The 26451-nt window shown below is 44.8% G+C and overlaps 1 protein-coding gene across 1 annotated transcript in view; it reads left to right on the top strand.

Moving 5' to 3' along the window:
• Positions 1-6042: 6042 nt before the first annotated feature.
• Positions 6043-26451, top strand: part of PKNOX2 (PBX/knotted 1 homeobox 2) — a 34682-nt gene continuing 14273 nt past the window's right edge. Inside the window, exons 1-5 of the mRNA XM_082330575.1 lie at positions 6043-6137; positions 6460-6545; positions 15168-15276; positions 20661-20800; positions 25058-25229. Coding sequence (XP_082186701.1) covers positions 15193-15276; positions 20661-20800; positions 25058-25229 — 396 coding nt within the window. The 5' untranslated portion in view covers positions 6043-6137; positions 6460-6545; positions 15168-15192. The remainder of the gene's footprint in view (positions 6138-6459; positions 6546-15167; positions 15277-20660; positions 20801-25057; positions 25230-26451) is intronic.

Below are 26451 nucleotides of genomic sequence, written 5' to 3'. Positions count from 1 at the left end.
CCTGTAAAACGCAAACCAAGTGTCGCGACTTCAGCAGAAGACCTTGTTGGAGGACCGTGACTCCATCCGCAACCCTGGGGATCTGATGGGACCCAACCTTGATGCTCTTGGAAAGCCGTTGGGGGTCAACGGACGTTGACTCCCAACTCAGCCTTGGCTGGGGTAGCAAGAGGAGTTTCCACTCGATCTGGCAGCAGACATAATAATAATGGTCATAATCATAGACAGCTTTTCTTGCATTTCCAAAGCAGTTAGGCATTCCCAGAGGAGAAATACCATTTCTGTGGAGTCCTTTTCACTGCCACCATCATTTGTTCCTCTTGAAACCGGGCATGACAGGGTGGGGAGATGGGGATGGACTTTGCTTCTTGAATCCCGCACCCTGGATGATATTTAGGAAGGATTTAAAGTGGTGAAAATGCCAATTTAAAAAAAAAAAAAAAATCCATGTTGAAGATCCAGACTTGTAAACAAATAATCGTCACGGTCTTCTTTCTCACCTCCTCTATCTAGCAACAAACAAAAAAAGAAAAGGGAAAAAGAGATGACAGAGGGCAAAGGGCTGAAGCTTGAAAGATTTCTTTTTTTTTTATATTTGAGAGCGTGAGTATTTTGAAACAAAATGTAAATGTAATACAAAAAAAAAGTGTGTCGGGGAGAAAATATTCATGAGCCCTACTGCAATCATTGGGTTGCCCAGCAGTGAAGAGGACGGATTATGTTTCTCCTGTCTTCTAAAGTAAAGCCAAATGCGGAGATTTCTTATTTCTTCTTTTTTTCCTCCCATCCCACCTCCTCCTGTGGCTATGGGCTAATAGCCACTTCAACTAAATGGGTGCATTAATCCTCTTGGTGATGTGATTTTAGCCAAGCTCTGAGCTGGCATTCGCAACCAGAAAGGGGAGATGTCCCCCTCAAAAAAAAAAAAAACCCAACTTAAATCACTTGAGATAAGTTGGGCATTATCTTAAGGTTGCAAATTGCTTGTTTGCTCTTCCAGCTGGAGCTGTTAATTCAGAACAATTAACGTGCCGTTTAAAACGGAGACGAAGCATATGAAGGCGGGCCCGGGGAAAAGAGCCTGTTTGGGATGGAGAGCCCCGGCGTTTGCAAAATCAGATGGATAACTCCAGTTTGTCTTTCTTTTGAGATCCTGGCAGGCGTTGTGGGGAATGACATGAATAGAGGGGAGTGTATCCCCAAAAAACCCCCGTTGAACGGTGAGCGATGCTTGAAGCAAGAGCCAGCTGCGTCTCTAGACCCAACTAGAAATAAAGTGCTGACGTTCATCGCTGGGATGAATTCACCCTTGAGAGAGTGCTGTTACCACCCCAGCCATCCTTAAAATACTACTTCTTCATGAAGAAATAATGAATCCTAAAATAATGCCTAGTTTTTTGACGAGCCCCCTTTGCCGTGCCACGAAATGCCACTCTGGCTCCATCCTTTGAGCCTCTTTGCAGCAGCATTTCAGATACCTGCCATCTATTTTCTCAGGTTGCCTTTTTTTTTTTTTTTTTTCATGCAGGTGACGAACAAAAGCCTAAATCTGGAAATAAACCCCCAAATACACCAGCAGTGGGTGCTTAAAATATTCCTGGGCCAAGGAGCGAAGAGGTGAGCTCGTTGCTTTTGCGCAAGGACATAAAGCACTCTTAGACTTTTATGGGATGCTGTGTAAAACACTGCAACGGTGGAAGTGGTTTGCAGCCCAGTGGTGGCTTACGGGATGGTCCATTCTTCCTTCCATCCATGCATCCATGCATCCGTTCATCCGTGCATCCATGCATCCGTTCATCCGTGCATCCTTGCATCTGTGCATCCTTGCATCTGTGCATCGATCTGTCTGTTCATCCTTGCATCCATCATTTTTGCTCATGTACCCCTGACCATAATCGCACACAAATTTTACTAAAAGCACCCAGGAATTTGTTTTTCACGTGAAAAAAAACCCCAAATCCAAATATTTGCCCTTGAGCCTTTGTAGGAATCGGTGTGGCCCGATACGCAGCAGCTTTTCGCATCCCCCCCAAGTGATGGAAGTGCTTTTCCGCCCCAAAGCTGGCACTAAGATTTTGGTTTCGGGGGCCCCTGTGGCATGAGTCCCCCGAAACCTGCGTCTGCCTGCGCTGCGAAAGCCAAGCAGGTCGTCTTTAAGAGCTTTTTCTGCAAACCCTTTCCCGTTATTCCCCCATCCAAGGATGGATGGAGGCAGCAGCACTGGCAAATCTGAATAACTAATCAGAGTCCTCATTAACCCCCTGCCGAGATGCTCAAACATTCACTTTGCTGTTTGTGAAGCAGAAAAGAAAAAAAAAAAGGAAAAGGGAAAAAAAAAAAAACCCTGCCCAACCCACCCTGCATTAAAATTGATGTGTTATTAATCCCACTGTTCCAGGCCTCATGGGTACCGAATTTGCCTCCGTCTCGCCCGAGGCCGAACGGTATGGTGCCGCTTCTGCGGGGCACTTTGACTTTCCATTATTTATCGGCGTGGCGTAGCGAGGCCGCTTTTGTTCCCCGGGCCCAGATGTGCGCACATGTGTACGGCCGGGGGTGTCCGATATTTCCATACCTTCCCCCTTTGGATAATGCAAATCGCCTATAGCGGGGCTCCACCGACAGACTCGTCTCTCCCGGACGGCGTTTTGTGGCGAAATGGCTTTGCTTCTGCAGAAAGACAGAAATGTTGCGTGTGTACAGGCACGTCTTAAATCTTTTCACTCTCTCTGAGCAAGGATGGGGTTAGTGTGTCACCAAGTTTAACTTGGGGGACTGGGGAGGTAGAAGGATGAAAAGACCATATAGCTCTTTGCACCTTCAAGCATCCCCAACATCCAGCCCCGGTCCTTGCTTGGAGGCTGGAGATGCTACAGAAATTGCACCGTGGGGGGGAAAAACCCAACGAATCCAAGGTTTTTATCGCGATAGTCCTCGATGCAGATAGCAACGGGTGTTGCCAAAGTGCTTGGAGAGTCGTGATCGCCCCTTGGAGCTTCTTAAAGAGTTAAACTGAAATTTGAGCTTGGATTTCTGCCTTTATACTATTTTTCACGCGTACAGGGTTTCTTCGGTCCCCATTAAGCAGCATTGATACGATGAGGTTGGAAGCGTCGTGATCTGCTCACATTGGAAACAAGGCGACACGCTGGGAAACGCCTTCTTGCTTTAAAATCCTAGACTTCTTGCAAAAATCCTGGATTTTGCTTTGCTAAATGTCAGCTTTGTTAGCATTCCCTTACACTTAATTAAATCTTTATTAACAGGGTTGCCCTTGGCTTTTTGCGACCTGGGTACAGGCTGAGGTCCCGGGATGCTGGCTTCCCATCTCTGCCATTGGATGTTATTCAGGTCGAGTACATCAGGATTTAGGGCATTTTTGGGGATCGATGAGGGCATTTTGGGGGATTGATGGCTTGTCATTAATGCTGTCTCATTTATGACCCTCTGGCAGCTGCTCCATGCAACCTTGAGTGCCTGGGACACCATGTATCTTGCTGGCTCACGTCGCCTGCGGCGGAGAATCTTGAAGGAGGCGTCTCCTCCAGTCCCTTTTGCGTCGGGAGGACTTCAAAGGCCTCCACTAAACTTCAAAGGATGCCTTTTGAAGTCACGAAAAGTGTGTGCCAGCTCAAAAAGACTTATCTCCCTCTGCAAGGGTGTTCAGGGAAATGTCCCTGGTGGGGTTGGCTCTTGGTGCTCTTTGTGATTGGGACAAAACTGACATCTTTTGTTGAGAAGCTGCACAAGCCCATGTTGGCCTACGTGCATGCAGCACCCAAGACCTCAGCCCTGATCACCTCCAAGGACGAAAATCAGTCTACCAGAGCTCTTATAGCACTGCCAGAGCCTTATTTATCTGCTTCTTTTCCTCCAGTCCTCATGTTTTGTTCACGCAGAGAGCCCAGGTGACAAAAGTCTCTCCCGTGGGAGGGAAAAAAGTTTACAGGGATGACGGAGCGCTGCAAAACATGAGCTTTTCTTGGCGTTGTCAGGAGGAATCCAATGCAAATCGAGTCCTGGGTCCTCAATGTGTATCATCAGCCCATGCGTGCTCCTCCAAGGCACGAGCCCGTAGGGTTTTTTTATTCTTGATCATAAATATCCCTAATGATATTTCAGCTGCTGTTGTGGTGGAAGAGTTTTGGACTCAAGCCCCTTCTGAGCATTTAGCATAACCCAGATGAGGTCTCTAAACCTCTCGGCAGGGCCTGCACTTGCCTGAGAAGTCAAGGGGCATCTTCACCTTTCACCCCTTTCACCAAGTTTTCCATGTTTGGGGGTTTCTGCCCTGTTTTGCCCTGAAATCACCCAGTTGCTTCCATATCTCTCCTTGGCCAATGCCTTCGGTGATGTCCAGGTTTCCAGAAACAGCACTTCCTATGCAAGCTTCCCCATATACCTCTGTCTTTTGGACCCATAATCCTGACTGCGATGATGGATACGGGCTGTGAGGGCACAAAAATGCGAGCGTTGTTATTGCAAGGGGTTTGGGATGGAATTAAAACCAGGGGAAACGATTTTCATGGATGTCCCATACGGCCTCACCACGCGAGGCATAGCGCTCTGCAGGCGACGGATAGCAGAGATGCATCCCTCAGGTGTACCTTGGAGATCTGAGGAGCTCTCTGGAGGTGGCGTGAATCATGGTGGATATATCAGATGTATACTGGGGATCTGAGGAGCTTTCTGGAGGTGCTGTGCATCGTGGTAGATAGATGTATATTGGAGATCTGAGGAGCTTTCTGGAGGTGGTGTGCATCGCGGTAGATATATCAGATGTATACTGGGGATCTGAGGAGCTCTCTGGAGGTGGTGTGCATCATGGTAGATCTATCAGATGTATACTGGGGATCTGAGGAGCTCTCTGCAGGTGGTGTGCATCGTGGTAGATCTATCAGATGTATATTGGGGATCTGAGGAGCTCTGTAGAGGTGATGTGTATCTAGAGGTGCATATATCAGATGTACTTTTGCATCTGAGCATCTCAGCAGATCAAGGTATATATATACACTAGACATATATCAGCAATCTGAGGAGCTCTGTCCCAGGTTACATATATCAAGGTAGATATATTGGATGTATATTGAAGATCTGCGGAGCTCTCCAGAGGTGATGTGTATCAAGGGACATATATCAGATATATATCGGAGATCCGAGCAGCTCTCTAGAGGTGACGTATATCATGCTAGATGTATCGGATATATAATGGAGATTTGAGGAGCTCCAGCCAGGTGACATATATCAGAGATGTGTATGTCAGATGTATATTGGGGAGGAGCTGTCTCGAGGTGATTTATGTCAAGGTAGATGTATCGGATGTATACTGAAGATCTGAGGAGCTCGACGGAGATTATGCGTATCAAGGGACATATATCAGACATATATTGGAGATCTGAGGAGCTCTCCACCAGGTGATATATATCAGGGTAGATATATCGGACATATATCGGAGATCTCAGGTGATGTTTATTACCTAACATAGAGGCAATATGTGCAGGTGATGTATATCGAGGGACATTTATCAGATGTATATTGGAGATCCGAGGGGCTCGCTAGAGGTGATGTATATTCAGAGATCTGGGCAATTTTACCTCTTTTGTTCCTTTCTTTGCAGTCAAACACAAAACACCCCCGCGGCCGTGCTGATCCTTGCTCAGCCCATCTTCATTTTTCCACTGGATCCACTTAGATGGGTCTAGAAATCCCAACCTCAGCCTCCGTAAAGGCCGGGTCCTTGGTAGATGCAGCATCATCGCTAACATCTGTGTGGACTTTTGCTTATTAAATACCAGCTGGGAGCTCCCTGGTTTTGAGTTAACGGCTCTTCCCTAGTTTGCGCCGTCTGAGCCCGAGTGTAAAACCACATTTACACTCAAGCGAAGATTATAATTAAGCAGGGGGATGGCGACAGCCGGCGTGAAACAGGGGCACGGCCAACGGCAATGCTGTTTCATTGCTTTTTCCCTTTTTTTTCCTTTTCAGACCGGGATCGTACCGCGAACCCTCAGTGAGATCCCGTGCCGGGGATTCGCTGCCTTCCAGGAGCCAAAAAGGACGGGACGGAACCTCATCGCCCTTCATCCTTTGTGGATAGACCGGCAACGCACACGCCTTCGTTTGCTGGACACATCTCGGTTCGACCTCTAAAAATCTGATTTAATTTTTGTCCTTCCTTGGAGATGTCCAAACCTCTCTGGGCAAAACCTTGCGGGGGTCTGATCTAGCTCAGCCATCAGCCCTGCTTTCACCTACAAGGGGATATTCCCACCTAAGTTTTCCTTGATTCCTCCTATTTTCCCCACTATCCTGCAAGAAAAGTGCATTAAGAGCAGACTTGCCCGCTGTGGCCTCGCTGACGCCACCGAAAGACCTTTCCTTCACCCTCTGCTTAATATTTTGCCTTCTCATTTCATCATTTTCTCTCAATATTGAAATATTTCATCCTTTCTTTCCCAGGTTGTGATCCCTATCCAGAAAATCCTGTTTTCGGGGCGGCGGGAGGACGCTTGCAAGGCAGCGGCTCCCTGAGCACCCCCCAAACGGTAAGGCTGCTTCGCTTTATATTACTTGGGCAATTATATCTATTCATTGGGCAATTATATTTATTAATCGAGTGGGATGTGGCGAGTCGTGACCTCGGCAGGGCTTTATTTGGGGGAATTTTTGTTTTTTTCCAGTATACCCGAATTATATCACCCCTTCCCTAAATGCAGTAAGCATTTAGGGGGGAACTATACTTTTTTTGCTGTGTTTTTCTTTGTTTTTTAGAAATCAGGCTGTGCAGGGAAGCTTGCTTGAAAGCTGAAGTATTGAAAACATGTTGTTATGAGCCCTACAGGCCATGGCCAGCCTGGAGGAAAACACAGATATATTTTTGTAAAAATACCCTGAAATATGGGCTGCTATCACTGCAAAATTTTGGCACAGCAGTAGGATGTGGAGAAAGGGTCACCAGCTAAAAATAATTGAAATGCGGAGCTTAAAATAAGATGTACATGAAACCAAGGGTCTCACAGTCCTTTAGTCAACCCCGATCGCTAAAATTAGGGCTTGACAGAGTGACAAATGTGCTTGATCTGTGCCAAAACCGTAGGCACCCGGCAGGTGACAAAAAAAATAAACCCCCCATTGGCTCCTAAAGGAGCAAAGAGAAATCCTCGGTCACTGAAAACGGAGGTGCCGCCTTCAATTTGTGCAAATATCCTGAAAAAGTACCTGATTTCTTCCTAAACCGGTGGTGTTTAGGGTGGGGGCATCTTAGGGGAAGACCCAAAAGCTCTTTTTTGTTCTTCTGTCCTGAAGCAAAGCTTCATTCGGCCCACGGCGCAGCAGAGCAGCTTTTCTTTGAGTCTTGCCTCCTCCAAAAGTCCCTTTTTTAATAAACAGCAGCCAATAATGGCAGGATTATTTCTCCCAGGCTGCCCTTTCAGCCCAGATTCTTGCCGGTGACCTTCCCTCGGCCAAAAAAACCCAGGATTAAGGATGCGATGAAGCAGCTGAGTTTCTCGTTAGTCTGGTTTTGCCCCCTTTCTAAAGGTATGGGTTGGATTCACTTTGAAATGACTTCTCTGGTGGGTTTGTGGGGGCTTGGGGTCACCACAAGGACCTCTTTTTGGGGAGATCCTCCCTGCCTCGATGCCCTCTTTCCAATCAGTATTTTGATGTGAGCCACCCGGCGCTTGCGTGGAAGGGTTCGGTGCCCTGCGATGTAATTTGGGCTTGTTGGGTTGTTCCCCTTGGAGGCAACTGAGGCCATGGAGGACACGAGCACGTGTTTGTGGAGGACACAAGCACAACCTGGCTTGGGAAGCATCTCCAGCAAGAAGACCAAACCCAACCTATTCAGCAAATTGTGCCAACAAGGTCCAGGCACCTCCCACTAAAGGCACAGAGAGACGTGATGATGGGTGCCCACCTAATTACCTTCTGGAACAGAACGCTGGCATCGCTCTAAGTGGTTAATGATCTAGCCTGAAGACATCTTCTGAGAAATAACTTGGTTCCCTTTGGCCGTTTCCACCTTGTCCGTGGGTCCCCCCCGTTTGCCACGCACAAAACCATTCCATCTTTCCTCCTGAAGCCTGGACGTTCACAGAGATGCTCCTCTGAGGCCAGGTCGTAGCTTTTGTCACTGTGCAAAAGGGGTTGCAAAAAAATGTGGCACATCTGTCTCGCACCATAAACCCTTCCCAGTCCTTTTTTGTCCCCAGTTTCCTCATTGTGTTGAGTTCAGACCAGGCGGAATGTATTGTAGGGTCTACCGTTCAGAGTAAACGAAGACGACGGTGTAATTAAGCATAATTAAAGGAGTTCAAAACTATTTGTAACTCCCTAGCTAGCTGGAGCTTGTATAAATCACCGCGTCATGTCTCAAACCGCTCTTTTGTCATCGAGGCTGGAAATACGGCAAAAAAATTGCTTTCAAATGGGCAAATGAAGGATGATTAAATTGAGGCAATTAATCTAGCAGCTCCCATTGCAAGCTTTGGCGTCTTGGCTCAGGGCTTGGATGGGGACAACTCTCGGCCGATACCGGGAAGCCTGGCAGGCCTCAAGGAAAACCTTATTTTTGTCTTTTGGTTCGTAGAGTCATTGCTCATTGAGAATTTTGCATTTTAAAAGGAAATTCAGGAGGGAGGTAAGACCGGGAGAAGCCGGAGAGCTGCAAGAGAGGGATGCGAAGCGGAAACTCGGAGAATCGGGAGCTCTGATTTATCTGCCATATGGGAAAGAGGAAAACAGCCGGCTCCAGAGGGATTTCTTTCCCTCTCCCGAAGGGAAAATTTGCAAGCGTGTTAGCAGGATATAGCAAGAAACGAGGCAGATTTAAGGGAGGAGAGAGTTTTATTAGGTGTGCTGTGGCATCGCTCCGGTTTTGGGGCTTTCCTGTGGGTGGGGAGACCTTTGCACGCTCCCGTGCACATCTCACCTGTGTTTCTGCAGTTGGGTTAGGTCTGCTGGTTTTAGCCCAATTTCTGCAAGCTCACCAAAAAGCAGATCTCCATTTGCGTTTACCCAGTGCAATTACTCCCGCAGGTGTTGGGAGATTTGCGTAAAGGCTTTGATTTGCAAAAGCAACACCCCAAAAAGGCATTATTAAAAATGGCGTTGTTGCTCCCGGGGTGTTTATGGGATGCAGCAATGGTTGCAAAAAGTCATTGCGTCATTTGTGGGATCTTTGCTGGAATCGTTTGCCTGTCTACACTGAGGTTGCGGGTGGGTTTTGCACTGGCGTTGGTCTGATTTGCACTTTGCAATACTTGCGCTGGCTGAGAAATTGGTGAAGAACCTCAGTTGTCAGTTTGGGATGGAAAAACGTGGCTGATGGTTACATTTTTGCTGAGCAAGACTGGTTTTGAGCGTGTTCCTTCTTGGCTGCCCGTCCTCGAAGCAACGGCTCCGACGTCGCCTTTGCTGGTGGCACAGAGGAAGCGCAAAACCCCCGAATCTCCCATTTTCCCAGTGCTTCGTTCACCTCAGATCCATACTTAAGCCTCTCCTTCCAGCCTATCTCTCCAAAATTCATCGCGTTTATTCACCATTATCTTCTTTGTCCTCCAAGAAACTCCTCTGAACCTGGTTGAGACCCTGGGTGTGGGACCTTCCCGTTGCAGGACCGGCGTGGAATTGAGATTTGGTGTTTTGAGATGAAAATCTGGGTGCTTAGCAATTCCTCTCTCATGGGATGAGCAGGTTGCAATGGAAAACGAAGCGTGCAAGGCAAGGTTTAAAAGCGTCGCGCAAGATTTTGATCATAAATTATTCACAGTTAATTGCTCGCAGCGAAGACTGTTGGAAAATTAATCCGCTCCCTCTTTTTTCCAAGCACTCTCAAGGCAATCGGAAACTTTTCCTGGACCATTCGTGTCCAGCAAGAGGAAGTTTGTGCGTTTTTTGGGTTCCTCAGCTACGTTTCACTTCAAAGCTTTTCGATTCGCCCTCTGAAAAAATTCACAATTTGCTCTTTTGGGAACTTTTGCTGGGCTGGGGGCTGGATTGCACAAAAATGCAAGTATTTTCAGGTTACTTTGAAGAAGCCTATTTGATGTTTCCCTGCACCGGTTTGTTTTGGAAGGTGCTTTAATGGTCTCCCTCTATAAAAATAACACTTTAAAATGTATGTAGGTATCTCAGCTCTCCACTTAAAAAAAAGAACAAAGTTGTTTAATGCTGCCGTTCAAGGTACATTAACCTTGTCTACTAAAGCTCTGACTGGCTCTTGCAGGTTTTATTCTCGTGTTTATGTTGCAGAGATATCCCTGGAGTCTTTTAGGGATGGGTATCTTCGGAGAGGAGAGAAATATTTAGCAGTAATTGTTGTTCTCGTCGGAAATTCACTGTAGCGGCTCCCCCCTTTTGATGGAGCTGGAGTTGGGAAGAGGATTTGCAAATCTTAACTAAATAAAGGCAAATCTTAACTAAATAAAGGCAAATATTAAATAAATAAATGCTGATTTTGCCCCCGCACCCAGGGGAGATGTCCCATCTGGTGACAGAGCAAACTGGGGCTTGGCAAGAGTTTTTTGGCGTTGTCCAACGTGGCGTTTCCCTCTCCCTTTTACCCCAGGGCTTATGCATCGACCAAGAGCATTTTTAGGAGAAAAATAGAACAGGGGTTTGCTCTGCTCCGGGGTTTATCCTGCAGAAATGTCGAATCTCCATCTGCATGGTTGTAGCAGAAGCGCAGACTTGATTCATCCTTTTTTATTGGGAAATAACTCAATAACTGGACGCTGGGAAGGGTATGAAGGTCAACATTTAGGGAACCAGCATCTTGGCCGGGAGCAAAGGATGCTCCCAGCGCAAAAACCCTCCTGGCTTTGGAGAGAGGAAATTTGGCTACCAAATATTCCTAATAAAATGGAAAATATTGGGTGGTGTAGGGGTGTTTCTTGCACAAGTGCTCCTGATATCCTCAGATGAGGCATCACGCGAGCCCGCTTGGAAGCAGCCTTGAACGTGAGGAATGACCAAGAATGAGTGATGTCTTGACAAATGGGATTCTTCCCCATTTTCGACCATTTAATAGCATTCGCTTTATTTTTAATGAGCTCAGGGTGGCATAAGGGGGTTCCTTTAATAGCTTGTGAAAACCTGGGGTTCATCTTTCAGGGTAGCGGGTGAATTTTGGTAAAAACCAAGCAAAAAGGGTGAAGGTTGGTGGATAGAAATGAGACGTTCGAGAGCGAGAGGGTCGCTCTCGATTCACTTTATGGCCAACGAAGAGTCGGCATCACCCGCCGAGGGTTGAACCTGTCCTCGCTGGCCGTTCAGAGTGAGATGTATCATCCTCTGGAGGTGCCTCTCCCTTCCCCCTCAGCTATATTTCTTCATTTTAACTTAGATATATGCATATAATGTATGCATATATCATAAACTTCAGCATGCACAAGCCCTCTGTGAAGACGGTGGCATAAAAAACTTGCAGCCCGCTGCAATGACTAACACATTGCAAATCTTAAATAAAAATGTTAAAAAAAATACCCTTTAGAAAAGGCAATCTTCCCTTAATACAGAAAAATACCTTCCTGTGGCTGGAAAAACCTCCTCAAGTATCTCTAATAATTTTGAAACTTTGGGTAAAGAAGAGGAAATGCCTGAAAAGCTGATTTTCTGATTTCTCACGTTGAAGCCTCTGTTATCAATTGCATCTTTTGCCACGGGGGAGAAGCTGCTGAATGAGCTAGAAAAAAACGATCCCCGTTTTCCCATTGATTTGGAAACAAGAGTTGCACCTTGCAAAGCTAATATCAATGTTATCCACCGAAAACGCTAAGGTGGAGTCCAACAACGTGATTTTTTTTGCATTCAGCTCCACTTCTAATATGATTTTACAGCTGTTTTATTAATCAAGGAGGTCATATTCACCTGGGGGGGTGTGGATGACTGTCTGCAATACTTTGGGTTTTTAAATGTTTTAAGGCACCGGTGACCATGCTGAAAAAAAGAAAACCCCAACATCTCAACTTAGTCTTTAATTATTTTTATTTGAAAGAGGAGGTCATATATTGCTGGCAAAAAAAGCCACCTATAAATCTGAGACTCTTTTAGGTAGACGCGAGCTCTTTGGGAAATACATTTTCAACTTAATGGCAATATTTCAGCGATAGCTGAAATAATTTCATTTCGTAAGGAAATTTAGGATACTTTGATCTCAGGTCGCTGCCAAAACCTAAAGTACTGCCGCTTCCGGAAACGAAAGAGCCTTTATGGGTTTTATTGCTCACCGTTTCTTTCCTCTGTGCCAACGCCCCCGGCATTGGCTGCAATTCCTACCCTCCTCGAGCCCCAGCCCCCCAAAATTCACCTTTTGCCCAAGGTTTGATCATTGCCTTGAGCTGATCCGCAAGGATTGGGCAGGGGTTTGGCCATGCTCCGCTCCTTTCATCATCTGGATGCCTATGGTCAAGAGCTCACGCAGCTAAATTGATTTAAGAGAGGGGAGGGGGGGAATAAAAAGAGGGGATTAATGAATAAAATAAAAAATATAAAGAATAAGAAAGGATTCATGCATGAAGTAGAAGCTTTCGACCCTTCCCTGCGTTTGGCTGCCGATAAATCTACGGGGCTGACAGCTTTGCACCGTTATCCCAAGATTCATGGCTGGGGGCTCCCGCGTGAAACGCCCATCCGGCTTTTCCCGCGGGCGCCAGGCGCTTCCCTGGATATTTACGGCGCCCAAGTGCATTTGTTTCCCCCAAGATAAATATACCGCCATCGGCAACAGCTGTCTCTCATTTTTATCCCTTTTTTTTTTTAACATAAGTCCCATTCTCCAAACAAATCAGAGCCCATAAAGCCTTAACGAACGGCTTGATTTTAGCAGGTTAGATGGTATTCGGCAATTAAATTGGGCTCCGGACTGCCACCTTCTGGGAATATATTTGGCTGAAAAGCTTGCACCCCGCAATAAATCGCCGCGCGCTAGAGGTAGGTACGCTCCTGGCATGAACAATACGATGCCAAGCAGGGTTTTTTTTTCCCCAAATAGCAATCTCTTGGTTTTTTTAGCTTCCCACCGAGATGCCTAGACTGTCACGGTGCTGAATTCTGCTTTTCTCCAGCTGCAGCTATTTCTGGTGGGGAGATTTCCCCTTGGGGTTACTCCGCGAGGACGTGCCCGCAGCTGCGAGTTTTGACATCGGACCCTGAAGATTTTAAGCTACGAGTTCACTCAAGAGCAGATAATTTTGCCTCCCGCTATTTTGCTGTTGGGGAAAAAAAAGATGAAAAGCGTTGTTTTAATCCCATAAATGCAATATCCTTCTGGCTGCAAGAGGGCTGTGTCATGCGGGGACCCCAGTCCTGCCCAATCTGCAGGATTTTGGGTGTGCTCTCTTAATACTCAATTCATGGGTCGTCCATACTAGTACAAAGTAAAAAAAAAGAAATTAATTTATTCCTGCAAAATAATAAAGATTGGGTGATGCTCATCCCCCGCAGACAGCACTTGGCTTTCCACGTGGGCTCAGTGCATTTATTCTCGTGGTGCCTGCAAAGCCCGAAGCCTCATGGAGAAGACCAGAATATTGTGAATCTTCCCCCAAACAACTGTGGACCTCGTGGAGAAGACCAGAATATCGTGAATCTTCCCCCAAAAAACTGCGGAGGCTGATCTGAAGACCCCAAATGTGCTTCGGTTTTTACTGAGCTCATCGGTATCCCCGTTCCTCTGCCTTGCGCGAGAATGTTTCTTCCTGCCTGTCACCATTTCGTGGCAAAAGCAACGCTGATGCTATTTTTTGGTCGATCCCTTCGCTATATCGGAGGACTGGGCGTAACTTTTTGCATTTCTGCTTTCCACGAGACGGCGCGGCAGCTCCTCTCCAGATGAGAAGCCAACAGGGAATCCAATGCAACGATGGCCATCGCAACTGGGTGAACCCTTCGAGAGATGTCGCCGCCTTACAAAAACGAGTCATTGCAGGGAGAGATGCACTTTCGGAGGCTCCGGGAAGATTTTACCAGGTGGCTTTGTGAGTTTTCTGAATCCAGAGCCTCCGAGAGGACCCAGGACAGGATTTTTTGAGGAGTTAAGCAAGATTATTGGCTTTCCTTCTGAAGCAACCAGGCAGCTGCAGTGAAATAATAGGACAGGAGGCATTTTGGGGGAAAGAGATGATTTTTGGTTACACTCTGCCACCAGATCTACCCTTCCCCAAGGCATCCAGCCAAGAACTCCTCTACAAATTTGTCCCTTCCTGGGGCCCCTCTTCTTTCTCCATCACCTTGGGACCTGAAGATACCAAAAAAGAGTCTGTTTTCTCTTCGAATAACTGCATTTGCAAAAAGCAGAGCAGCTTCAAGAGAGATTGAGGGCGGCATGTCTCAGCCTGCCTCCCAGCTTCGAGGATGTCCATATGGGATGTGCGAAACGAGGGTTTGCCCCCCAGTTCAAATCAAGCAAGGGTTTGAACCCTCTTTCCTCACTTCGGTGCGTTCAGCTGCCATGGGGTCGGTCAACTCAACAGAAGAGTCAACTGGATTAGTCACTGCAACAGAGGAGTCAACTGGGTTGGTCAACTCAATGTAGGAGTCAATTGTGTCCATCAGCTCAACACTGGATACTCAACGTTCCTTCTGGATTGAGCGTGCAGTGCCTGTGGATGTGGCTCCGTGGTGGCCAAAGGCAAAGAGATACATTGTTTGGGGTTTTTTTTTTGGTCTATAGTTTCAGAAAATGGAAGGTTTTGCATTTCTGACTTTCTGTCCTGCTTCCAAAAAGGAGGAATAACTGGAAAGGGGATGGAAATCCCCATTTAAGCACTGCGGCGATAGGCATAAGGGGTTGAAAGAAAATGCCCTGGGTGCAGCAAGGTTCACAAGGGGAAAATATAATGAGTTTCACTGATGGCAACCATCATCTCCAAGAGCTCTGCCCTTGCCTGGCTGCTCTCCAGGGAGGATCTCCTTGCCAGCGACCCTCTTTGCTTCGCCCCCAATGCGTTCCTTGTCCAAAATCACAAATCTCAAATAACCATCCAGTTTGATAAGGGCCATCAAATCATCTTGGGTTGCTTCCAGGGACTGGGTGGTGGAGCGCTGTGCTGGGGTGCTCGTCCGAGGAATGTCACCTCTCCTCTCTGTCCCTTTTTTTTTCTTTTCTGCGGGATTTTTGGGGGGGGAGATCCCCCTGAATCCAGCGGCATTTCTCCTGCCCGCAGGTTCTCGATGTGACTCCCACCCAGGATGCACCATGTCTCCCCGGCACCGGCTCTGACGATGATGGCCACCCAGACGGTGCCCCCTCCTCCCTACCAAGACACCCCACAGGTGAGTGTCCCCCAGCACCCATGGGCTCCCCCAGATCCCTCGTGACTCCCAACTCCTGCATTAATTACCGAGCCTTCCTAAATAATGACCATTACAAAGTATTTCACCCCAAAACATTCATTTAAAACTGGCCAAAATTAAAATCCCTCTTGACACAGTCTCCAAGGTTGAAGGGTTTTGGGTCAAACTATGGGCTTTTTTCCCCTTTCTGGCTTATTTTGGGGTTGCGGGGTCTTCTTGGAAAGCCGACGCGGTGGCGTGTTTGCAGCCAGCAGGTTAATAAGCTGGAAAGATGAAACGTCTGGCTAAACCGGGCTGGGTTTAGCCGTAGGAATGGCCTTTTGATTTATTTTTATGGCAATTTTTTGGCAACGCGTGGCAGGGGGAAAATAAGACTTCATCTACAGTGTTGCTCTAAGGGGTCGAATAACTTTTCCGAGCATCGTTACGGAGTGAAGTTATTATAAGAAGAGGAGTTTGTCCAAGAGAAACTCTACTGGAGCACCCCAATGGGCTGGATGTGGGGGTTTGAGGTTGGATTTCAGAGACGGTCCCGCGCCTCGCAGCCCATCCTGAGATTTTTTGGGGGGGTAAATCCATGTCACGTTTCTACTTTCCCAGCTACAATGATCCGGATTGAGCGCTGAACCGGCTCCGCATTCAAAGCGGCTTTTTTTGGGGGGTTCGTATGGGAAATTGTGCGTTTTTCCTTTGCGTGCTGCATATCTCGGCTGCAAAAGCAGAAAAATCTCCCCTCCCAGGAAAAAAAAAAAAAAAGAATCAAGCCTGTTCTCTGCAAGCTAAAATAAATAAATCGACTTTTACGCCCCCCCCCGAAGCCACCGGGGTCTCCTTTCCGCTCGTCTCCTTCGGTGGGAAAAGGTCACTTCTTGCAAACGACACCTCGGTGGGGTTTTTATGGCTCCTCCAACTTCTCTGGCATCATTTGCTCGCTTCGCTGCTCCGCGAGGGTTTTTTTTTCCCCATTTTTTTGCTTCCCCCCCCGCCTCGAAACACACCGCCTTTCTCACTTACGCAGCGGGGAGCTGCGACACCGTTTTAGTCCTAATGGGCAATTGAAGAGACTTTGAAAATAGCCGAGATTTTCTGCGGCATCCTACAGCCACGTCCCCCGCTCCCTTCCCCGTCCCCGCTGCTTATCTGCCCCCCATTTTAATATGTTGAATTTTGGGGACCCTCAGAAGCATCGTTGGCCAAAACCCTCCTGTTTTTCCCCATCGAAGGGGTCGCTCAAACATTTTTCCTTCAGTTTAGTGGGTTTGGAGGAAAAGCGGCCACCAAGAGTTGCTTTTTTTTAACTCGATGCTGCGGCCGCTGTGAGCTTTTCACCTGAAAATTCGGGATTTCTAAGAGTTTGGAAAAGCAAATTGCACAAATTTGCAACTCTGCCTGTTGAAAATTAAAGAGTCGGCGTAAAAATCCGTATTTTTTCCAAATAAATTAAAAGTAAAAGCCCAGGGAAAGCCTTCGGCCATTTCATTGTCAAAGTTAGCAAAAAGAGGTGATTTCAAAAATAGGCATTTTCAGCACCAAAAGTGATGCAAGCAGCTTTGCCCTACCCAAAAAGTGCTTTTTAGGTGGTTACATCGGGGACAAAAATGGAAAATTTTAAAACGATATGCAATTTTATTTCTTTATTGACTTATTATATAAATATATTTTAAAGCGTTATTAAAAATTGGTTGGAGATGTTGATTTTTGAGCGTTTTCAGCACAGAAAGCAATAAAAGCAGCTTTGCCCCCCCAAAAAAGTGCTTTTTAGGTGGCTACATCGGGGACAAAAATGGAAAATTGAAAAAAAATATACAATTTTATTCATTTATTGACTTACTATATAAATATATTTTAAAGCGTTATTAAAAATTGGGTGGAGATGTTGATTTTTGAGCGTTTTCAGCACGGAAAGCGATAAAAGCAGCTTTGCCCCCCCAAAAAGGTGCTTTTTAGGTGGACAAAATGGGCAAATTATAAAAATATGTATTTTTTTAATGCTAAAAATATTTTAAAAAAAAATCGCAGATTAAAAATTGGGTGGAAACGTTGATTTTTCAGGCGTCCTCGGCGCGTTTTTGGGCTCAGAACCGCTGTTTTCAGCACGCGTGATGGCGGTAGAGAAATTTCGCTGCGAAACGCGAAGGAATAAGGTCAATCTTGCTGATTTAGGAGATTTTCTTGCCCTGAAGACCTTTGCCGTGGTCGCGCTCTCGAGTTGACGTATTTGGCCCTAGTCTTCAAAAAAACCCGCTAAAGCGAGAGGGATTAGCATATTTTTTTTACCTTATTTTTAAAAACTTTTTTTTTTACTCTTTTTTCACTAATTTTTAAACTTTCTTTTACATTTTTACATAATTTTTTACATATTTTTACATGATTTTTAACCTTTTTTACCTATCTTTACATGCTTTTTTACGTATTTTTTACATAACTTTTAAACTTTTTTACATATTACTTTACATAATTTTTACATAATTTGTACATAATTTTTACAAATATTTTTAACATTTTTACATTTTTTTTAACATTTTTAACATAATTGTTTGCGTTTTTAACCTAATTGCATTTTAACATAATTTTTGACATTTTTCATTGTTAACATCATTTTTGACATTTTTATGCACGTTAATGCATCTTTACATTTTTAACATTGTTCTTTACATTTTTAACTTTTTTTTTTACATTTTTAACTTGGTTTTTTACACCTTTTCACAAAATTTTTTACATTTTTAATTTTTCACACGTGACATAATTTGAAATAATTTTTTTAACATAAGTTTTTTTACATTTTTTAACCTTTTTTATCTACTTTTTTTTTTTTTTTTTACATTTTTTCCCCCTCCTGCAACTATTTTTGGCCATTTTCCCAAAAAAACCCCAACCAAACCCCTTTTTCCACCTTTCCCACCCCCACCTGCTCCCCATAAAGCCATATTTTGGCTGCATTTTTGCCTTCCTCCCTGCCCAGCATCCCCATCCAAGCATCCTCTCGCCTCTTTTTCCGCCGACTCGGGATGATTTTTATTTATTTTTTATTATTTTCTCGCCGCCAAGGTGAGGTAATGGCTTCGAAACAGCCGCCGAGGAGGCTTTTTTTTTTGGGAAATAGCCCAATTAGTTGCAGACTTGGCTGGAAAGAGCTGACTTGGCAGGATTTTGGGGTAGGATGCGAAAAGGGCTTTGGCGGCCTGGTAAATGAGTGTGACGAGGGGGAAAAACAATAAAAAAACGGGGGGGAAAAAAGCCATTTTTCCCCCCAAAAATTAAATTTCAATGGAGATAATAGGGAGAAAAAAGAGGAAAAGAGAAAGAGGATGGGGGGATATTCAGCGGCGTGAACGGCACAGCCCCAAATCCGCTTGCATTTTGGTTTTAGGTAGAAAATGAGGGGAAGGAAAAAGAGAAATTCGAACAGCTGGGATAGGAACCCCAATTTTTCCCTGATTTATTTAGCAGTGGGGAAGGGAAGAGGGAATGGAAATCAAATTCTGGGTTGGGAGAGGTAGAAATTAAACAGCGCCGGGTAAATTTACAGGTGCTGGAGTCAAACTTTAGAGTTATGAACAATAAAGGAGATTAAAAATAAAAAAAAAAGAGCGCCGTATCGGCAGCAAAAGGTCAGGCAGGAGATATTAAAGTCAAACATTTTAAAAGCAAAAGGGGCCGCGGTTTTGACCCGGCTCAGGTTTACGCAGCTTTTAAGGGAGGCGAGAAATCTGATTTTTTCATGCCGAGCACCTAAGGGTGAGTTTGGCTGGAGAAGACTGGGCATACACACGGCTACACGTATATATTTTGATATATATATGTGTGTATACATAGCTATAAAACCATTTTATTTATATATAAATAATAAATAAATATAAAATATATAGATTCATTAAAAATAAATATATATTAATAAATATACCTTTAATGAATATATATTTATTACAAAAATATATATTTATTACATAAATATATAAAATATATTTAATATATTTAAATAATCTATATTTAGTAAAAATAAATATAATAAATATATAGAAATATATAAATATATATTTAATAAATCTATATAAAATAATCTATATTTATTAAAAAATATATATCTATTAGAATAAATTAGAATGAATATCGCTTTATATTAGCCAAATAAATAAACAACATATTAAAATATTTTATTTCTATCTAAATAAACACATATTAGACCACTAAATAAATCATATATAATATTTAGCAAGAGGCAGAGGCTTCCTTTTGCTACCAAGCTCAAGGGAGGACTGAAGATTTACCGGTGAAAATGGGCAAACGCGCATTTTTTTTACAACATTTTGACACCAAAGCGGGCGAAACACCCACCTTGCGTTAAATTTCCCGCGGAGATTTTGAGGGAAAACCACTGGATTTGGGGGGTTGCTGATGTATTTGGACCCAAATGGATTAAAATTCTCCCTGATTTTTTTTTTTAACCGACTCTTGGGAAGATAAAGCGATGCGGCGCGTGGTGTACGTCGGGCCCGTCTGCAGCTTGACAAATTAAGATTTCTTTAATGAAATTGTTAATTTTAAGTGAAAATCGCCCCAATGGTGTTAATTTTCATTTTAAATTGTGTTAATTTTAAGTGGAAATGGCAATTTTGGGGGCCTGGTGCGCACGCCGCTCCCTCTAAAATACCTATATTTAACGAAAATAAGCGCAATTTTTAAAAAAGTAAAATATCAGTTGGCAGAACCATTGATCCCGTAGCCGACGACATTTTTTGCCTGTAGATTTCCAGCCCTGGCGCGTTGCGATTCCCATTGCAGCAGCGACCTGGGGCAGCGTCGGGGTGAAGACGGGCAACTTGGGCACAAAAAAAAAGGATTTTATTTTTTTGGCTGGCTTCTGGCGGTGCAAAAATGATTCATCCCTGGGCTTGGCGAGTTGGAAGAGGCTCCCATAATTTTGGAAGAAGGTTTAAATGCCTGTGTGTCTAGACGATAATACCTGCTTTGAAACACAAATCGCGGTGAGCGGGAGACAAGCGGTGCAGCTGATTTAATCTATGACTTCTGCAAAGCATCCCTTAATAAATTAATAAATTTGCTTTGCCGGCGGTGCAATGAGGACGTCGGGATTTTTTTTTTCCTGTATTTTCCCCAGGTAAAAAGGGGAAAAAGTGGGAAAAACCTAATGCTGCCGTTGTCGGGATGAGGTGAAATGCAAATATGTTTTCATCTGCCCTCCCAAACCATCCTGCTCACAGCCCCACCATGGGGCTGCTGCCAAAATTTTAAAAATTCGGTACAGAAAGCTGCAAAAGTCGGTGGAAAAGTGCAATAAATTCCATTTTTGTTTTCTTCCTTTTTTCCTCTCCTTCCCCGCCCCCCCTCCCCCCGCCTCCCAGATGACAGCCACAGCCCAGCAACCCACCAAGGCGCAGCCCGTGCATCTCGCCACGCCGGCGGCGGCCGCCAACGCGCCGGTACCCGCCACGGCTGGCGACCCCCAGGCGCAGCTGGAGGCCGACAAGCGAGCCGTCTACAGGTGATGCGACCTAATACCCATGTGCATTAATTAATGCATTAATTAACGCATCATTTCATTAATGCATCGGTTATTCTACTGCATTATTAATGCATCTATTCGGCGATGCATTAATTAATGCATTGGTTAATGCATCGGCTCGATGCGTTTGTTATTAAAATGCATTATTAATCTGCTAAATTATTAAATTATTGCTAAAATGCAATAATTAGTGCACAGGAATGGGGGAGTAGCAATTAGCTCATTCGTAGTGATAATAACTATTGATAATAGCGCGTTGTGGTGGAGCTCCTTCGTGGATTCCCCCCCTGAAAATCCAAATTAGCCTTTTTTTTTTGCCAAAACCGTGTGAGTTTGGGCCAAAAAAAAAGCACCCAGAAGGAGTAACATCACGTATTAACCTGAAATGTGTGGGTCGTGGATCCGTGCAGGGTGTGGGCAGCAACGGGCGCGGGATGGATGAGCCCCTCCGGTCCCCTTTTTTTTAACCACTTCGGAGAGAATAATATATAATATTGTAATATATGCAGTAACGTTATCGTATAATTGTAATAAGTAACATTATAATTATGTAAATAGTATAATTATATAAGTAAGATATAATTATATAAGCGATATGTAATTATTTACAATATTACTATGTATACAGTAACATATAATATTATGATATAATTAGGATTAAGGTTTAAGGTTGAGGATTAACCCCCCATTAATGGGCAGGGCCGCGGGGGGCTTGTAAATGAAAAAATCGGAGCTCAGAAGTGAAGGAATTAAAATATTTTGACTCCAAATATTCAAATATTACAAGGCTGAAAGGTCCGGAAAGGCGGATGAAGGTGTGGAGTAAACCCACTGGTTCCCCAGGAAAAGGATTTTTTGAAGCGGGCCTTGAGATTTTTTTTTCCAATGATGCAAATAATTTTCTCGCGGCAAAAAAGGTCATTCAAGAAGAAAAAAAACACCTTTGCACTTCTGCGAGGATTTTTGCAGCATTTGTGGGATAACAAAAACTAAAAAACCCTTTGGAGTTTTTACAGCGTTCATTTGAAGGTCAAAAAAATGCCAAGAATCCCTTTTTGGGGGTATTTCCCACACAGAAAAATGGGGAAAAAAATTGTTGGCTGGTCCCACGCCAACTTGGTTGCCCAAACCTGGATGCTTATTTTTAGGTATAGGCCAAAACCACCCCCCAAATACATTTTTATCTCTCAAAACCCACCCAACGAGCCTTTTTTTGCTGCATGCAAAAGCTGAATATTCACCTATCCAGCAGTATTTCCATTTTTTTCCCAGCTAAAGTATTTTATTCACTTTCTGCAACAGCAAGGTTGTGACTTCCCGAAGGATTTTGGACCAGTAAAGATAATTTTCCCGCTGGAACCGATGCCTAAACCACCCCAAACTGGATTTTTCCAAGTGGGAAACGGCTAGATTTCTTTACATTAAGTTGATTTTCTATTTTTTTTTCCTTTTTGGAGGGAGGAAAGGTTGGAGCTGGGTTTAAAACAAAAAAACGCGTGTCGTGATGTGCCCACGGTGCCGCCGGCCCTGCTGAAGGTGCGAAATGAGGCCATTAGAGGAATTCATTTCTCTTTATTAGCCCGTGTCGAATCCTTTTTATTAGCGGCTGCGAACGACCTCTCTCCTGTGGGAAAATGTCAGGGCCAGTTCAGCCCTTTTATTTGGAGGATTCCCTGGAAAAAAACCAAGGAGTTTTGGCAAAAAAGCTTTATTTTTTTCAGCAAAATCAGACTTTTCCTCCCTGAAATTCCTCCTTTACCTCCGTAATGGCCGCGGTGGGGAAAATCCCCCTGTTTCCCTGTGCATCCTGGATATCCGTCTGTTTTCCCCCCCAAATTTCCAAGCAAGGATGGGCTCTGGCTCTTAATTTTCATGCCACGACATCTCTTGTGGCCACAAAAAGGCTGGAAATAGAGAAAATTGCGTATTTTTTCATGCAAAAAAAAATCAACAACAACTCAGCATACAGCTTGGGGCAGAACCCCAAATTTCGCTGCTCCTCAAGGCCGCGCTTGCGTAGGAGCCTTGGTGCTCTCCCTTCACCCGTCCCGGGGGGTTCTGCATCTCCCCCCGGTTCGATTTCATTTTTTTTAGTATTTTACTTTGTTATTTTATTTTGGTTTTTTAATTTTTAATGTTTTTATTTTGTTTATTTATTTTGTTCTATTCTGCTCTATTTTATTTTATTTATTTTGTTTTATTTCATTTCTTTATTTTATTTTATTTATTTTATTTTATATTTTATTTTATTTAATTTCATTTATTTTATTTATTTTAGTTTATTTTTAAAATTTTATTTCATTTTATTTCTCTTTTTTCTTTTCTTTTCTCTTTCTTTTCTTTTCTTTTCTTTTCTTTTCTTTTCTTTTCTTTTCTTTTCTTTTCTTTTCTTTTCTTTTCTTTTCTTTTCTTTTCTTTTCTTTTCTTTTCTTTTCTTTTCTTTTCTTTTCTTTTCTTTTCTTTTCTTTTCTTTTCTTTTCTTTTCTTTTCTTTTCTTCCCTTCCCTTCCCTTCCCTTCCCTTCCCTTCCCTTCCCTTCCCTTCCCTTCCCTTCCCTTCCCTTCCCTTCCCTTCCCTTCCCTTCCCTTCCCTTCCCTTCCCTTCCCTTCCCTTCCCTTCCCTTCCCTTCCCTTCCCTTCCCTTCCCTTCCCTTCCCTTCCTTTTCCCTTCCCTTCCTTTTCCCTTCCCTTTCCTTTTCCTTTCCTTTTTCCTTTTTTTAAATTTCATTTCCAACCAAAACCCAACCCATCTCCCCTCAGCCACGTGCCACCCCCTCCTCCTCCTCCCTGCCGGCGCTCCAAGCCATTCCCGGGGGGTCAGCAGCCGCGGTGCCCCAATTATTAATACCGAGCCGTGCGACATGATGCTGGCAATGGTTTTAATCCCCCCTTGCTCAATGCAACCCCTCAAAGCAAAAGGGCTACAAATTGCCCAGGGGCTGCAATCCCCTGCTCCCCAAAAAGTCCCCCATCCGTGGGATAATTCCGTGCAATTCCTAATTGACGCAGCGGCTCTGGAAACAGCAGCGGGCACCCGCCGCCGAGCCGCCGGTTCCTAAGTCCCAATAATTCAGCCCACCGCCTGGAATTTGCCTTTCATATCCCTTGGCTAAGCCCCGGCAGGGCTGCCGAAATTATGAAATTATTGCTCCCCCCCCTCCCCATTCTCCGCTCCAGCCTCGGCGAATCTTGCATTAAACCGGGATCAGGACAGATTAAACTATAATATGCTGGGGTATTAGTGGCTGCAAATGAAGACTTAGCCGGGGGGTTTAACCCCTTCGCCTGACTCTGACTCGGAAAAGACCGGTGGGAAGTGATTCGTAAGCATTTTTTGGACCATCTTTTGGAGATAAAATGGGGGAGCAAATCCCGTTGCGCTGGGATAACTGGGGGAGACCATCGCTGTAGCAGCATTTTGCATTTCTTTCCTGAATATATTCTCCATGAGTACTTAATTTTTTTTTTTTAAAATTGCACAACTGGAGAGGTTCATTGAGGATTGCACTAACTCATGGTCTTCATCCCCTTCTTCTCCACGTGCTTTGGTGTTGTACGTATATTTGCATTTTATATTGCATCGGTTTAGCATCATCATGAGAGCAAATTGTGGATTTGCAAGAAGAATTGCAAATCGTTGGTTTTTAAGAAAGGCAAGAAAGAAGTGGGATGGGACCCATCTTTTACTTCCTGCATGGACATGGATGTGCTTGACGGAGGTGCAAAGAGACCTCTTGGTGGAAGAGCAACCCGTAGCGAGGCTGGTCCAAAGGATGCTGCAGGCTTGTAGACATACCAGCTCATCCCCATCCAGCGTCTCCAACCGAGAGAGACATTTTGGGGTAAAATACTACCATCGATGAGCAGGTGCTGAGGTCGATCCCCAAAACGCAAAGCCCCCAGGACAGCAGATGGCTCCAAGTCAACCACTCCAAAGCCAAACATTTTTGCCTATGGCAAAACGTTTTGGAAATGCTGGCTTTGGTGCAATGATGGAAAGCACCAAGATGTTGGGAGAAGTCATTGCCTGGTGGAGAAGATGGTGAATTTTGCCATTTTGAAGCTTTTTTGTTGTTGCAACAGGTCTAGAGGGAGCAATTCCAACATTGGCTTGGGAGTGAGATTTGCACCACCAGGATCTTGCAAGCTGGGAGGGAATGGATGGATGGTGTGGGGTGAAAATGGACATGGGACCTGAAAGAGTGGGAGTTATGGGGGGTCTCCTTTGTCCTCTGCAGGCACCCGCTGTTCCCGCTGCTGACTCTGCTCTTTGAGAAGTGCGAGCAGGCGACTCAGGGTTCCGAGTGCATCACCTCGGCCAGCTTCGACGTCGACATCGAGAACTTCGTCCACCAGCAGGAGCAGGAGCACAAGCCCTTCTTCAGTGATGACCCCGAGCTGGACAACCTGGTAGAGGCGGCCAGGGCTTGGCAGATGGTTTTTGGGGGGTGGGAAGAAGGTAGGGGATGAGGAACAAATTATGGAGATCTACCACCCTGGGCAGTGTCTTGGGGCTCCATTTGTAGTGTTGGCTGTCTTGGCAATGTTCTCCATAGACCTTGTGAGACCTTTTCCAGGACCTTCTCTGAGACCTTTTCCATAAGATTGCCTGTGAGAACAAAGCCCTGCCCAATTTTTGGCTAGTTTTCCCACACAAACGCCATGGGGTCAACGCATTTCCTTGGAACAGCCAAGATCAATGGCTGGTTTGTGCCCCAAAACTTGTAGTCTCTGCAGGAATTCCTGCTCTTCGATGCAACATGCAATAGCGTCTGTGTTCTTCTCTGGCACCATCTTGTTTCAAGTGCGATGGCCAGCTCTTGTCCTAGAAACAAGGCAAAAGAAGAGCTTTTTCCATAAAGGGTGATGCATATCAATGGTTTGGGACACTTCGGACCGTTTTTGGTGGCTTCCCTGTCATAGCAACGCAAATTTCCTACTGTGCCCGTTGCTGCTGGAAGGTGCCTCAGAAGACTCTGCTTGGGATAGAGCTTTTCTCTCATGGAGACCTCAGGAAACATCCCCAAATCCCATTATTTTGTCCAGGAAGCCTCCACATGTAGTCTCGATAGCACGTGTGTGGGTGGACAGGTCCACGGCATCATCCTGGTGAACCCTCCCAGCGCTTCGCAAGCAGATTTTTAAGGTCCTAAGAGGCAATTTCATCCGCTTCTGATGATGCAAAGAGCCAAACGCCTTCCCTGAGGGATGGTGTGCCCCCTGGGATTGTGTTGCAGAGGGATTTCCATCCCAGAAAAAAAGCAAAATCAAGCAATTCATAGGCAGCTTTTTCCAAATATTGGAGATAGGAGGTGAGTTTGTCCAACGACCTGTCATGAAGAAGAACAAACAATGCTCATGAAAGTGCAAAAACGACCGCTTTCCTAAAAATGCAAGAAAATTTCAAGATGTTTTAAAATCCCACATCTTTATACCCGATTTCAGCTCATGGTTTTGCAACATCCTTAAATCAAGAGCAGCTTAGCTGTGGTTGTTGGAAAGCCCTCCAAAAAAATTATAGGCCATGCAAAGCCCCATTTGCAGATTACTAAACCCATTTTGTGATGTCTTACAGCCAAGAACAGAAATCTCTCTGGGACAAGTAACCAAAAAAAGCAATGTTTTGGAGTAT

The sequence above is a fragment of the Platalea leucorodia genome (genome assembly GCF_965183815.1).
Source record: "Platalea leucorodia genome assembly, chromosome: 20".
Classification (NCBI taxonomy): Eukaryota; Metazoa; Chordata; class Aves; order Pelecaniformes; family Threskiornithidae; genus Platalea; species Platalea leucorodia.
The sequence above is the reverse complement of the archived record's forward strand: the minus strand, read 5'-3'. Positions and strand labels throughout refer to the sequence as shown.